This window comes from Lepisosteus platostomus, chromosome 22, assembly GCF_059453375.1.
Source record: "Lepisosteus platostomus isolate fLepPlt1 chromosome 22, fLepPlt1.hap1, whole genome shotgun sequence".
NCBI classification, from domain to species: Eukaryota; Metazoa; Chordata; class Actinopteri; order Semionotiformes; family Lepisosteidae; genus Lepisosteus; species Lepisosteus platostomus.
In genome coordinates, this window is record NC_142632.1 from 15,566,559 (window position 1) to 15,581,945 (window position 15,387).

At 41.8% G+C, this 15,387-nt stretch overlaps 1 protein-coding gene across 3 annotated transcripts in view; it reads left to right on the forward strand.

Moving 5' to 3' along the window:
• spns2 (SPNS lysolipid transporter 2, sphingosine-1-phosphate) overlaps positions 1-15,387 on the forward strand; it is an 89,672-nt gene that overhangs the window by 20,014 nt on the left and 54,271 nt on the right. For 2 of the 3 annotated variants that reach the window (XM_088616303.1, XM_088616305.1), the window contains exon 2: positions 5,478-5,543. In XM_088616303.1, coding sequence (XP_088472429.1) covers positions 5,478-5,543 — 66 coding nt within the window. Of the gene's footprint in view, positions 1-5,477; positions 5,544-10,757; positions 11,125-15,387 lie in introns of those variants that run through there. The other variant, XM_088616306.1, reaches the window with a different exon arrangement.

Sequence of the window (15,387 nt, forward strand, 5' to 3'; positions counted from 1 at the left end):
CAACACACTTCACATTCTGATTTAGCAACAGCTCTGTGGCACAATGTTGTTTTTTGCAATGCAAAACCGTGACAGGGATAGATTATATTCTGTCCATGGTGGAACCTGTGTTTTTGGGGGATGTTTAGGATGTGAGAAACCAAACACTCCTGTCTCCTTCTGGGTACTGAGATCTGCAAAGCAAGGGCCGTAGCGATAGGCATCCCGAACTGCGAGGAAGAGTGAAAAGAAAAGGCAAGAGACAATCCAGAGTAAGGCCCGGAAGAACAGGCTAACCTCTGGCACGCATTCCCATTGTGGTGACCGGCTGTTTGTGTTGGAAACTGGAGTTTGCCACACCAGCACGTGAAATGTTACATGAATACATGTATCTTTTAGCACATCAACCATGCCAGACTGGCATGCCCATTGTTTTTGCAGAAATCAAAGGAAAATCGAAGTACTAAACCATGCGCCAAAGTTTGCTACAGTTGACCACAGTGAACTACAGCATTGACCACAGTGAACTACAGCATAACATGGATTACTTTGCCAAAATTCCACTATATGTACTGTATCATTATGTCTCCTCCTGCGGGTTCTATGAGCTAGTCTTCTGAGTCATGGCTAATTGGGATTTCTGTAACCTTGCCATTGCTCTGCAGAACAAGACAGGGAGGGCAGGGAAATAAAGGACTCAAAAGCCACCCCAGTCAACCCTTTCAGTATCCTCCCTGATGAATTATTGGATGCAGAGAAATGCAATCTAAAACATTCGTGGCCTTGTACTGTACGTCTCAAGGGAGAGGTAAGCAAGCTAGTGTAGGGGGAGGGGGAGGGGCTGGTGTGCTATGGAGTTTGGGTGAGCCGAGCAGGGCCTGTGTGTGTGTGTTCACACCCTCTCTTCTACACCTCCCTGGGCTCCTGGGAGATTTCGCTGTGGCGCCAGTCTGGACAGGCATGCCCATAGCAGGTGCCCACTGCCGCCAGCAAGACGCTACACCATCTGGCGTGGGATCTTCCTCTCAGTGGGACAGTCGAGGTTCACAATCAGTCTGCAGCCAGCTAACACTGCCATCTAATTAGAGCGGCTCGGCAGCCCCCGAGACAAGCACGCTTCCACTGCATCGCATCCGCGTGAAGCGGGGCACCGGCACCCCGGGGGATGAATGGACACCCTGTATCGACAGCAACATGCAGCTGATTTCATGGAGTTTCTAGCGAACGTCCGGGAGGGATGAGAACAGCCAAGTTCAATCAGCTGTAGCTGTCCATCTTTTGCCTTCCTCCTCCACCCCATCTCCACCTCTGCAGCTGCCCCTTGGCCACTCCCCACTCTGCAGGGGGGTCCCAGTGTCCTCGTCTTATGACCAGGAGGTTAGCCCTTAGTCAAGAGGGTTAAGGCAAATTTTAACTTAAAATACTCACTAAACCTCTAAATATGCCTAATTCCTGGCTGTTGTCAATCCTAGTGAAATGTTGTTTTCCCAGCTATCCTTATTGATACATTCCCTAGTGTCGATTTTTGCCTTCTTCAGTGATAATGAATAATTCAAAAAGACAACACCAGCAAAGACTATTCATCAGACAGATGGACAGAGGAAAATATTCTTTTTCACTAGTGACTTATGCGTTTAGCATAATATATTGATCACTTCTATCTTTTACATCTTTTCTAGTCAGGTAACCCACAGGGCACAGCTTTGGAAAATCTAAAAAGAGCACCAGAACACCACAGTGTTTATCCACGTGGGTGATTATCAGGCAGGATGAGGTGCCCTCAGATCTCCTAATTGGAAGCAGGGTGAGGAGAGTCAGTCACAGGATAACCAAAGATCCCAAGGGACTAGACAGATTAGGGCAGTGTTCCCTAAATGAGACCTGAGATAGCCAGGCTCTTCTCAGTCTGGCTTCATCAGCTCCTCAAAGCAATTTGTCCTGTATTGCAGATTCTGGGGAGAATCATAAAGCAGGCAAAGAGGACTAGTTCAGAGTCTGGCTGTAAGAAGAGGAGCTAAGTGTGAAAAGTGGTGTTTTTACAAGACCTAGAAACGTGAGCCATCTGGTCTGGCTTTTTTTATTTGACTGTTTCCTTTTTGACTCATGTGCGTGTGTGCGGATTTGCATATTTTTACGCTTTTCCAGTTTCACAGTGAAAGTGACCTCATTAAAATGTTCCTTTTTCTGAGCCCAAAAGAGTAGCTCTATGAGCTTACTGCCAGCTTTAAAGACTGAATCTCTACCCAGACCGTTATGAGACTCACTACATTTTGCCGCTGAATTTTTGTGGGTTTGAAAATAAATATGAAACTGGAAAGCTGTAGTAATTTTTGACATGTAAGTGGAGATACTATTGCGTTCTGTATTTTATATACAGTACATATAAAGACAATCAATACAGAGCAGTGAAAGATGCACTCTAAACTCTCTCATGTAACAAGAATACAATATCAGGTTAAAAATAAAAAAAATATTCACATTCTAACATAGCATATTTCAGTGCTTGTCAAAACATAATGGCATACAACATGCCCAGTTTTACAAAGCTATTCTATACACAGTGCCTGGAAAAAAAGATGAGATAATTATATTAACGGGCAGATCTGCAGTCCCAGACACATTATGCAGACACAGCTTGCCTTGTCCAGAATTAATGGCCATATTTGACCTTTATACATTTTTTTGCCATTAATTAAGACTCATCCCAAATGTGTAGTAGCAGAGTTACATGGGTATAAAAATCTCCAAGCAGCAGGTGACATACTTAATTCAGCTCTGTTCAATGCCTGTCAATTTGCCTGTCAGACACTAACACAGATTGCATGGCCATCCTGTAGTGTGAGAGAAAAATACTCCCATGTATGCCTAATCCTTCAGCAGCTCTGCTGCACGAGAAAGCTGGAACCTCATAATGAGAGTGTGCCTGATGCATCAAATTAACTGTTAAGTAGGGAGATGAAGGGCCTCTTTACTTGATTCCAGGGCTTGACAAGTATATAGAATGGGTCCAATCCCCTCCCTGCGGCGTGCATGCCATCTGTGGAGCAGTACTGACTGACAAGGCCTTCAGTAGCTCCAGCACCTGAGAATTTTCAACCATAGTGCTGAGTGTCAGTAAATCCCCACGCTTCACATTCCAGGCATGACTGGAGCTGAAATCTTTATTACAACGAGAAGTCAACTACAATGATAAATACCCAGCTACATGGCCTTCCACAAGTAATTGTGAATAATAAAGAACACCATCGCTTGACACGCCTTTCTGACGCTGTCCGTGCGCTGTGGTGTGATGGAAGACAGTTTCACACGCCACATCTACAAGCCTTTTCATTTCTTCGTTTAACTATATGTATAGGGTTTGTTCATACCGCACAGAAGTTGGTTACTTCTATATTTGCAAAGGCAGTCAGTTTTCTTTCTGAAAACATCTGCTTTTCTTTAATTCAAGATCAGTCCTTCCTTTTCCAGTGAGGAGACAAAGCCGGTGTTCTATCATCCGATAGGGACTTCAGTATAACACAGTGCTTTTGCTAGGTACTCTTCCACGTCTGTGCTTCATATTTTATGTGAAGTATAGGCAATAGATACAGTGGTTATGGAAATTGTTTTAAGACAAGAACACTTTCACCTTGGACTTAAAAATTAGAAACCTACCATTTTTTTAAAAATGAAAAGGTACCCTGCCATTCATTTATAGCTGGCACAGCTTTTTGAAAAATCAGAACATAATAATCATAATTCCCGTGTTTCTGCAATTGTTTCTTGAATATTACTTTTAAATAGTATGTCTCTTTTAGATGAATGACACCAGCATCGCTGTTCAATCTGGGGTTTATTTCATTACTCACAAAGATGAACTGCAGGACTCAGAATTCTGTGACCCCTTTAACTTAAAACTAGTGAGGCAACTGGTCTTATTTTTGGGCAAGAAAACGCCACAGAGCCACAGCGACAACAATAGTGTGTCTGCAATGCAAAGGGTGCCCGCTGTTTTGTAGCCTTTGCCCAACTATTTTTATAACTGTAACTGCAGGAGGCAAATGTGTGAATATCTAGTATAATCTGTGAAAATTATTGTGTGCATATACAGTATAAAAATACATATTCTGCAAGAATTTTGCCTAAAATACACCGAGTTAGAATTGATGAAAGGGTGGATCTGTTTTTCACAATAATTGCAACCTTGCAGGAATATTGCCAACTGTGCAATGCAATAAAAAGTATAGAAGGCAAAGCTTTGCCAGCATGAAACCATTACAGTTAAGGGCAGGTTCCTTAAAGCAGGGTTATGACAAGTGCAACAGGAATTCCCTATGATTCTCATATTAATGTGTGAATGCACAACTTCCACTTGAAAAGAATAAAAAAGCTATTTTAGGCTTTGAGCTGATGATATGCAACTACCAAATGTGCATCGCAATATGAGCAGATTGACACGCATGTCAGACTCCTATGTGTAAAGTATTCAAGGTAATGCTCTACAATCTGGTAATTATCAAAATGGTGGCATTGTGATTTGAAGTTGCTGTAAAGTTTAGAACTACACACCACAGAAATTATAAGGAAAAAAACGCTTGACACACCTTTACTTTGAACAAGCCTCTCTTCGTGGACTCCAGAATGAAAAGGGAGGGCTCAGTGTAATCAGAGATATATTTTTGGATGGAAAAGCAGACGCTGTCTAGCTCCACTGACTTCACAGTCCCATAATGGCAGAGTGTAATTATACTGGATTGCATGGGGACATTTGGGACAGGATGCGTTCGATCAATCTCTGTGAAATGGCTGAATCAAAATTCTGTGCAGAAATCTTTGAGGTGGGATTTACTCAAGAGCAATAAAGCTATCAGCATTTCTGTTATTTATTGGAGTCCATGCCAGACAGAGGAGCGCATGACTCTACGGAAATACACTGTTAAAGCATCACTGTGCAAAGGTGATAAACATAGACAGTGACGAACATTTCAGGGCAGCATGGTGGTCCAGTGGTTAGCATTTCTGCCCCTCAGCGCTGGGGAGCAGGGCTCAATTCAGACCTGGGGTGCTGTTTGTGTGGAGTTTGTATGATCCCCACATGTCCATGTGGGCTCCCCCTGGGTGCTCCAGTTTCCTCCCATAGTCCAAAGCTTATTTGGCTTCTGGGCAAATTATACGGGAGTGTGTGTGTTTGCGTCTGTGTGTGCCCTGCGATGGACTGGCCTCCCTTCAGGGTGTATCTGGCCTCGCGCCCATTGCTTGCCAGGATAGGCTCTGGCTCCCCTGTGATCCTGTATTGGATAAAGCGGTAAGAAAATGGATTGATGGATGAATATTTTAAAAATCCCAAGCCAACTCTATGGGTCTGTTATACAGATAGCAAGCTTACTTACATTATCAATGGAAAAATGCATCTACAGTGTACTTTACAACAGAGATCTCTACCAGTACTTTTTTTTTTAGGAAGGGCAAAAAGAAAAAAAAGTTTTGTATCTAATTGCAGTTTTGTTTCTCAATTTCAGGTGTACTCCTGGACATTCAGAAGCACTTCAACGTGAAGGACAGTGAAGCTGGCTTGTTGCAAACAGGTAAGTCTCATTAATGTTACTTTTGACCCAGAAATCTTCTGCCTCCTATTATGGCGGTGACAGTTCTGTGGAATCAGGAGGAGAAATAGTTCACTACACATTTTTGCCTGTGGGTTAAGCTATAAGTCAACACAATACTGCAGATGTTGTTAACTCCTGATCAATGCTTCATCTTAAGCCTCCTACATTGCTCTGTTAGGGCTCCTTAGATGGCTTGCTAAATGTTTTCAGAATTTTTTTTAAAGGTTCCTTGCTAATAGCATAGTGACAGAAAACCATATGAATTGGGCTCTTTAATAAAACAGGAAAAATAATGCTACATTGTTGAATATCAACTACAAAAGTGGCTTTACAAACAGCAAAGAAATGCCCCCAGAACCAGCTATAAGCCTAATTTCTAACTAAACGGATTGAAACTGCAAAGGGGTGACTTGTTTCTAGTAAGATAATAAGCTTGCATTCACCTCCGAAAGAGACCTTCCTTGTTATTCAACTTAAAGCTGTGCCTTGTTCCCCAACTCCCTGTGTTCAGCCAGTGCTCCAGTAAGAGACATGGTGACTCAGTGAAGTGCTGCATAAAGTCTGTGGGCAGGCGGGCCACTTTTAAACCACACAGAAAATGAAAACTCCTGCACATGACTGATGATGATAAATGTGTTTCCGTATTTGTCAGAATTCATTGGAAAGGCACTACGGTGAAGTGTTTTGACTCCTAGATAAAGAGCTAATATTCTCAGCTATTTCTTTAAAGATCATTGATTAAAACTAAATCTGTTCTATTTATTTTCCCTTTTCTAAAAAAACGTTCTTACCATTTTACAACTAATTGTGCACAGAATGAAAATGATTTACTAATCTTCTTATGCATTCACAATCTACAGCAGTGACAATAGTAGGGTTATACTGTACATCAGTGATACATAATGAAGTGATGCCTTCTTAGTCTTGGGCACTGAGTAGAGGGACCTGAAAGGACTTGATTCCAGTATTCAAAAGCCTCAGAAGCATTCACGAATTCAACTCAGTAGATCTCAGTAGAATCTAGTCAGATATAAACCAGTGCACACAGATGGAAGCTAAATGGGAGGTGCTTTTAAAACTGAGAACTGGAGGCACTCTTTTCCCATAAGGCTTAGGGAGTCTGTAACGAGCCGCCCAGCCATACTTTTGAAGATGGTACCTGGATTCCTTCAAGTAATGGCTTGATGAGATCCTTGTATCAATTAGCTACTGAAATAAAAACCAAATAAACTACAGTATATGGGCCAAATGGGCCCTCGTTTTGTAACTGTTCTTAATGTTCTTTTGTGTGAACACAAGAACAATTCAATTTTTATTTAAGGTTGATTATTGTTCAGATGAAAGGGAGTTGTGATGAAAGATATAAAAATGCATGAAGACTTCATTTTAATCTCTTCAGTAAAGAATGACACCGGCAAGGACAAAATAACATTAAGCAGCACGATGAGATTCGACTCCCAGTGAATACTTTGCCTTCCATCTTTAATTAGTAATCACTGGCCTTTATAAGGAAGTCAATACTAATATCAGGCAGCACAGACAAGCCTAACCTTTTTTTTACAATATTGTGCTTCCTTTCCAGCGTCTCCTATTATAAAGTTTATTTTGTGTCACCTGAAACATTAAATGACTCGCATATCAGGACCTTTCGCAAAGCTTTGGGCTCATATTGATTTGTTCAATTCTGTTTTCCCAAGCAATACTTTATGAATATCAAATTGTTTATGGGTTTTAGATACAATGAAGGAAAAAGAGCATTCAAAACAATTCATTTGATTAACTGTAGCAATATGAATCAGAAACCTAAGACACCACAGCATGAGCACACCGAACAGTGTACAACGCAAATAAAAAAGGACTCAAACACAGAAGTACCATCAATAAGTCATCAACAGCTTTCACTGTGACAATCATTACCATAGTGTTAACTAGGAGGTAATGATATAAAATACTGTTCAGCACTTTAAATTTGGAATCGGTTTGCTTAACAGCAGTTACTAGGACTATTCAAATTACCAATACACATTCAGTACGTTGTGAAAATACATTAATATATTTAGTACATTAAGGAACAGAATTTATTGTCTACCAGTTCTTAAATATCTCTTTCTGTTGAGATGGTATCTGCTAGTGATTTTTGTGTTGGTTTCATTTTACAGCCAAGATTTGATACTGCAGAGATTAAAACATCACACATGCAATCTTTTTTTGGATAAGGCCAGGATGAAAAGGGTTAAGTACAGCAGCACCTACAGAGTCAGTTATTTTCTTATTAAATCACAGGTTGGTGCATATCAGGGAGTTTTGCTTTCTAAAGTTCTATTTTCACTCCTTGGTTATGGGAGTGACAGGACTTCTTGGTACATATTCCGGATTCCTTTTGTCTGCGGTTAGATCTTTGCTTGGGGCAGATTAGTTTAAAAGAAAAAAAGTCCTGTCGTCATAATATAGTTATGTGTGACAGGTATAAATGATATCTCTGTGGTATTTTGAATGTTTTGAGAGCTTTGTAAAGGGAATTAGATATTTCTTTCAATATTCACTGCTGTGTCTCTTCTCTAAAAAGTCCTCTGGATGTCAAAAGCTTTTGAATATCACTGAGGTTGCCAAGTTCCATGTAAGTAAATGACAAGTAAATAAATGCTTAAAATGTATTCATGCTTCTGTAGGCCTTTCTTCTTTTAGGATAAGAGGAGACCCTTTTCAGTCTGCTGTCACAGAGCAGCTTCAATACACTGTTCACAATGAGAAGCTGAGAAGTGTAAAATTAAGGGATCCAAAAACGAAAACTGGAACCCACTGAGACAGCAGTTCATAACAGGGCAACAGACAAAGTCTGATGACTTCTATAATAAAGCAGCACATTCTCAAAGTGGATGTTGGAGACTAAATGAATGTCCATCTTGCAAGTCAATAAGTAATATTTAAGTCATTTAACATTGATGGACATTTTGGGTTTTTTTCCCCATGTACGTGACATTTCCATTTCCTTTCATACTAGAAAATCAGGCTAATTCCCCTCAAACAGCTTGAGAAGGGACAACTATCATCCAGTCATGTTGCATTTTGTGTTGCTTTGTAGCCCCCTCCAGCTACAAAGACAAATTAATCCTCACAAAATCTTTCACACTCACCTAACTGCCGAGGGCTACTGCTACAGCAGGGACAAACTGCAGGGACTAATGACAAGGAACAGCGGGAGCTTTCAGGGACACAACCGCACAACGACACACTCACATGTCCACCCCGCCATTTCGGTGACAGGGGTGGCATGATTTAGCAAAAGCTTCCATGACGTGCTGTGTGTGTGCTGTGAGGGTCTCTAAACCCCAGGCCCGGGCGGACAGCCTGGCTGCACCACCCTGTGGAATCTGGTACCTGACTGCGAGTCCCGGTGCTTCGGGCAGAGAGAAGCCAGCAAGGCTTCACAGAAAACCACAGGAGTTTTTGCGATCCTCAGCCTGCACTTGAGGAACAATCGCAGCAGTGTAATTACCTGCAGGCTGGTATGAGATTCTTTATTTGCTTTCCATCTCCTCTCTCAGGGTTTCATTGCCTTGTCTCACACCTCAGACTGCTGACGCTAGCTGGGGGGGGTTACTGATGAGAAGAGTGTTTAACCACAGCAGTGTTGTGTTTCCAGACAGACTGCAGCAGTAGCAGGAGAACACAGCAGTTTGACTTGAGGCCCAGGTCACTCATCTATGCTCTCTGCCCAAGTCAGAACCTCCTCTGAGCCCCCCCCACCACCACCCAACACTTTTTCACACTGGCATGAAATCTAGCCATTATTTTTAAGACTGTTAGATTTTCACATCTGGTTAGGCTCAGTCCCTCAAATACAGCAGATCTGTAGATGTCGGATTTGCACAAACTCCATTCTCAACGAGCTCCCCTAAAATACTTGTTTTTCTTTCTGTGTTGAAAACCTGCCAGCCCAGGCTTTTATTCTTATCTCATTCATGAGCTTTAATGTGATGAGGCATAGTGTTGTTGTGGATACAACTGCAGCCTCAAAGATCCAGGGTTCTGGGTTTCATTGGTCTTAGGTATCTGTGTGTGTGGAGTTCACATGATTTTAGGGTGTTCATGGAGGTTTGTGTTAGGTGCTTCTGGGTCCCTCCCATCACTCAAAGGCATGCTGGCTAAGTTTGTTTGGCTATCCTGAATTCTCCACAGCCCTGATAGTGTGCCTCTTTGCACGCTGTAATTCTGAGGTATGCTCTGGCTCGCCACACCCCTTAAAAGAATAAGTGACTTACTGACAACTGACAGACAGAAGTATAAATAACAGATAATCAAATGAGATCAGATTTCCTTATACTGTAGGTGTTCCTTTATTTTCTGCTTCCTCCAGAGCTTGATTATTAATAATCTTTATCAGGTTCTAGTTGGGGCAAACAGGAAACAGATAGCTTTAAAGGTAAAAGGTGGGAGGGAAATGCAGTGATAGAAGAGTGCTCCAGAAGCCTGGAAGGCATGTGTAACTGCACATCACCACAGTCGTAGCTTTCCTGGGCTGCTCTGGACTCTAATCCCATGGGACTCAAGTTGTGTTTGAACTGAGATTGTGTCAAAATCATTAGCATTCTAGCAGGATTTGTGACACAAGGCCAGCTATCTGAAGCAGACAATTCCTCTTTATCCTTCTTTAAGCCAGTGGGATCAGGGCAAGTGAACCCAGGGCAGAAGTCAGCATTGATACCTGCCAGTCACTGGGTGACTTACACAAATCCCAACCCTCCACGGAGCACATGATTGTGAGGAAGAGGAGGAGGACTGCACCGCACCGAAGAGTGGAAAGGCTCTTTTGGAGTTCATGCTCAGCCCTGCTCTGAAAGATTGACCTTCAATACAGAATGAGTCTCCAGGGCAGCTAAGTCTGACAGTCTCCATCCACTAATTAGTCAACAGTTGTGCGATTCCCATAGAAAAAGATGGCACAGAGATCAGTACCAGCACACCAAACTTTGAAAAATACACAATGTTGCTTTGAGGGTTTCAAGGCTCTGTATCTTATACCTTATCCTACAACCGTTATTGCTGGATGTGTTATTCCCAGTTTACAAAGGTGTGATTTATTCTTTTTGTAAAGACAGCAACAGAAAACTTAGTTGGGGTTCACAAGCAAGGCAAGGTTGTAGGAGATTAATGCATCTCACAGCTTCAGGAGTTGGTACACATGTATAAGGAACTCAGGAGGATAAGAGATTTGTAACCTCAAAATATAGAATGAGCAAATTTCCCTTTAAGGATTGCCTTGAAACATGTTGGTTCATGCCTGTATCAGCTAGGAAAATTTCAGGATACGCGACTCATTTAAATGTTTGTGTGTCCTATGTGGAGGCACTTGACCTCAATACAGCCCTTACCAAGATAAACACTCCTTCTTCCCCTTGCTTTGCACCTGATCACCAAGGAAACCAGGATCTAGACAAACACAAGACTGATTTGAATGCCTGCTTTCAGTCTGAGCTTTCCACCTGAAATTCCTTGGGAATATGGGAGAAATCCTACCAAAGGATGCCTGTGGGGACAGAAGTGGAGTCTGTTTGTTCAGGTGAGGAGACACAGCATTTGATAGGAATGACTTCACCTGGATAATGTTACTCTCCTCCGGCACTGGGATTCTGTAGGATTCTTTCCTTTGTTTCACAGCCACAGGCAGAGAGAAGGGGGAAACTAGAGCCAGTTGTTAAAGCGCACGTTGTAAGTGCACTATTTTAGAGCTTTTTCATCTGGATGGGAACTGACAGGCCAGTGAGATAAGGCTGCTACCGTCTGTCCTAAACCCATCACCATCATTCTGCAAGTCCAGCCCTATGTGCTGCTGTTAGCACAGTCCAAAGCCAGCATGGATACATACACACAGTAGTGCAGTGTATGGACCAGACAAACAAGAAATATTCCTTTAACCCTTTTTTTATATTGGCAGCTCTCAGATTTAATGAGAGCATCCCAGTGAAGCAGCTGCATGTTTTTTTGTTTAGAATGGCAATTATGTTTCACTGGATTACCAGCTGAGCCATTCAAGAGAGCTCTGAGCACTTTTTCTGGGATAAATTCTATACTGTCATGCATACTTGTGTACTTGCATATTTGCATAGTTGCATAGGCTTGACTTTAAGTACAACTGTTTCTTCTGTCACACAAAAATGACAAATCAGGTATTAAAAGGGGGAAAAGAATTGATAGGTGTACATTGTTCATGTGACGTTGCTTTCCCAGAGTTTTTTTGCCTTTTTCTATCAGTTCAAAAGCCTCATATGTGATCAAATACCTCAAAGAGGACATACAAGGCAAAATCTTAAAATAGCATTACCCATTTCTGAAGGCTGACCAGTTAGCCCAGTTAATTCACTCAGCTTCTACAGCATCATTGTTACTGGTTCATCATGCTTACAACCTTTTCCTTCAAAACCCACAAATAGAACTAGGATGAGAGGGGTGAGGGTGGAAAGAGGAATAAATTCTCTGCTTCTAAAGGAAAAAAACAGCCAACAGCACAATCACTCTCTTTCCAGATGAGTGACATCAATTCTTGACAACAGCTTTGATTTAACAAGGCAAAACTGGAACACCTTCTTTTGTTGCAGGAGTGTTCAAAGGTAGCTGAGGGAAATAAAACCAACTTCCTCTTGTGCCGCAAGATTGTTTGCACTTTCCTATCAGTAGACACAAGGTGTGGCTCATACCCAGCATGGCACCAGAAAAACTGTTTTGCAGCTACCCTGTAAAGACAGACATTGCTTACTTGCATTTCAATCCATTATTGCTGGGATCCTGGCCAGGTGCTCTTTGGATTGCATAATCTTTCCTCCTTATACAATATTTCCCTTAATTTATCTGGTGTAGTAATTTCCCAGTTTTCCACCAAATCTGCTGTCCAGTGGGACTGCTGTTGTATGATCACTTTGCTTTTTTTTGCACTTCATTCCTGCCTCTTGACTGGTGTATGAAAAAAGACAAAGGTTCTGTGCAAATTCTCCTAGCGAAATACAGAGAAAATTCACTTGTCGCCCAAGGTAGGGAGAAAATTACTGCAGTACGTCTGCTAAAAACTTGTAAAGGCTCAGGCTTTGTGGTACTTTTGACAGTAAGACCATTTTCATTAACATTTGACACTCGGGATATCTATCATTTTGTTTTATTTTCTTAGGCAATGTCTGCGATTGTGTGTGCCCTAGTGGCATGTTTTCTCTTCTAGACTGCCTCTGTACCAGAGTGGAAATTACAGCAGTTAGCGTGCTCTCATGGGCCTAGGAACTTCATTAGAGCTCCTCAGGACTCGAATGCTGCTCTGTTTATAGGCCAAGTCTCTAAGGAGGACTCCAATGGGCCTGCTGAGCTCTGCTAAACCCCCCTACCACCCTCCTCCCCCTCACTCTTCCTGTCACAGGCCAGATCATGACCCAGTAGAGCCAGGCTATCTAATCAGGCATCTTACTCATATTGAAATAAACCATCTTCTGAGTGGTGAGTAAGGGAGTAACTAGAGATAAGACTACATCTGAGTCTCGGTGTCTAAAATGAGGACCGCCCTGGGTTTTTCCTTGTAATGTCTCATTAACACACTAACATCACAACAAGCCCTTTCATAACTTTAGATCTTCAGCTACGCCTTCAGTGCAGACAGGATTTCCTTTGATCCAAACTATTTGCATAATCTCCTGGTCTGTGCTTTAAAAATTGGCTATTAAAACTAATGCCATGGAAGGCTGTAGTGTCAAACACTACATTTTTAAAGATGCTCTTTTTATACTTTTTTAATAAAGGCTAACCATGTGCATCCACAGTAAGTTACCAATTATTTGACACAGATGTAATTTGATGTGTAACTGATTAAGAAGGATCAAGCGCTTAATTACAGGAGATCATTTCCCTTTGTGATCTGTACACCCTCTCCATTTCTTTGAACTTAAGTATTACAATAATCTTTCAGATGTTCTCTTTCAAAAGTGAGATGGACAAGAATGGATTTTTCACATTCATAGAAAAAAAGCTTTAAAAAGTGATTTCTTAATTGGTATTTTTTAAATGTGTGTGCAAATTCCACTCCCAGAAGCAGCCAGGAGACACACACAGAATGTACACAGCCACGTAACTTTTAGATCTGGGTATTTTATTAATTCTACTGTGCCTATGATTTGGGGTTGACAATAAATGTTCGGGCTACAAAAAGGGCCCTTGGACCATTTCAGACTTTTGACATATCATCATGATTTTGGAAAACTGCTTTATCCCATTCAGTGCAATGGTGCACTGTATCCCTGCAAGCTTTGGGCACAAGGCAGGATACACCCTGGATGGGACACCAGACACACAGACACAAACACTCACATTCACACCAGGACCAATTTTCCCAGAAGCCAATTAACCTACCAGTTTGAGAAGAAACCTGGAGCACCTGAAGGAAACCCCCCAGGAAGGGATAACATGCAAACTCCACACAGTCAGGACACCAGGATGGCATTCAAGACCTTAACACCACACGTCACCAATGCTAAACCACTGCACCACCCCATTTTAAATTTTCAAAAAGGCTATTTCATTTTCTATACAGATAGTGACCTTTTTTATGTCTCAAAGAAGAAATATACTTTCTTACATTTTAGACAACTGTGCATGTTCTCTTACCAGATCCTCAAAAAGGAGCAATTTTGACTCGAAAAGGTCAGGAGGCCTCAAGGGAAGACAAGTATTTCCTAAAGATTTTCTGCAGTCTACAATCTTACATTTCAATTATGCTTGTATACATTGACTCCATGTTTATCACTTGTATACCTCTGAAGACTGACGAAAACACACTCAGCCCTGCTTCACAATCCCCCTGAGGATGAGATCACTGCAATGCAAACTAATGTGATGAGGTCTGCCCAGTAAAACAACACAAAAAGTGGATGGTGGTAAATATGTGCACAATAAGGCACAGAAAAAAAAATCAATGAAGTTCAATCTAAAATAAATTAGACTTTCAAAATGCTTTGGCTATAGGGTTTAACAGAATTAAATCATGTGCTCCGAGCTCTATACTGTATATACCATATACCATTTCAGTTTGAGATCAGGCTAAATAGATTCCCCCTCTTCATTTCTTAGTTCGGTTTGAAGACCAGCCCGAGTGGCTTCAGTGACTGGTTTCTTATCAGCTGTGTTATAGCCTACATATTAAATGCAGAGTCACTGCTCTGTATTGCCTGCTTCTTCATACAATGTTCAGCTTTCAGCAGATCAATATGACAAGAGGAGCTACCCCCCAAGAAAGGCTTTCTACAGTATGGAGAGCTAGTTGAATGCTCACAGATGAGGGATGCGTGCAAAAACTGTTTATCACGTCTTTAAAAAACATTTAAATCTAGGTGCCCTTGTATTTTAATAACCCTCTAAAATGAAGGTGGGCTGTAAGACAGGATCTTTTGAAAGGCATCTTCTGTTTTCTACTTAACATCTGAAGGTCCATCCATTTTCTAATTGCTTTATCCAGATCAAGGTTTTGGGGAATGCTGGAGCCTACTCCGGTGCCTGGCACAAAACAGAATGCACACTGGACGAGATGCCAGTCCACTGCACACACATATTCACACTAGGGCCAATGTTTCCAACAATCAATAAACCTACCAGCATAGGCTTGGACTGAGGGAGGAAACCGGAGCACCAAGAGGAAACCCACATGAATACGGGGAGAACATGCAAACTCCACACATGTAGCACATCAGGAATTGGAACCAGCGCCCCTGCCACGTGTGGTAAAAGTGCTAACCACTGCGCCACTGTGCTGCCCGCTGTCTGAGTGTAGTTCAGCCCATGCGTCTCGCCACAGAAC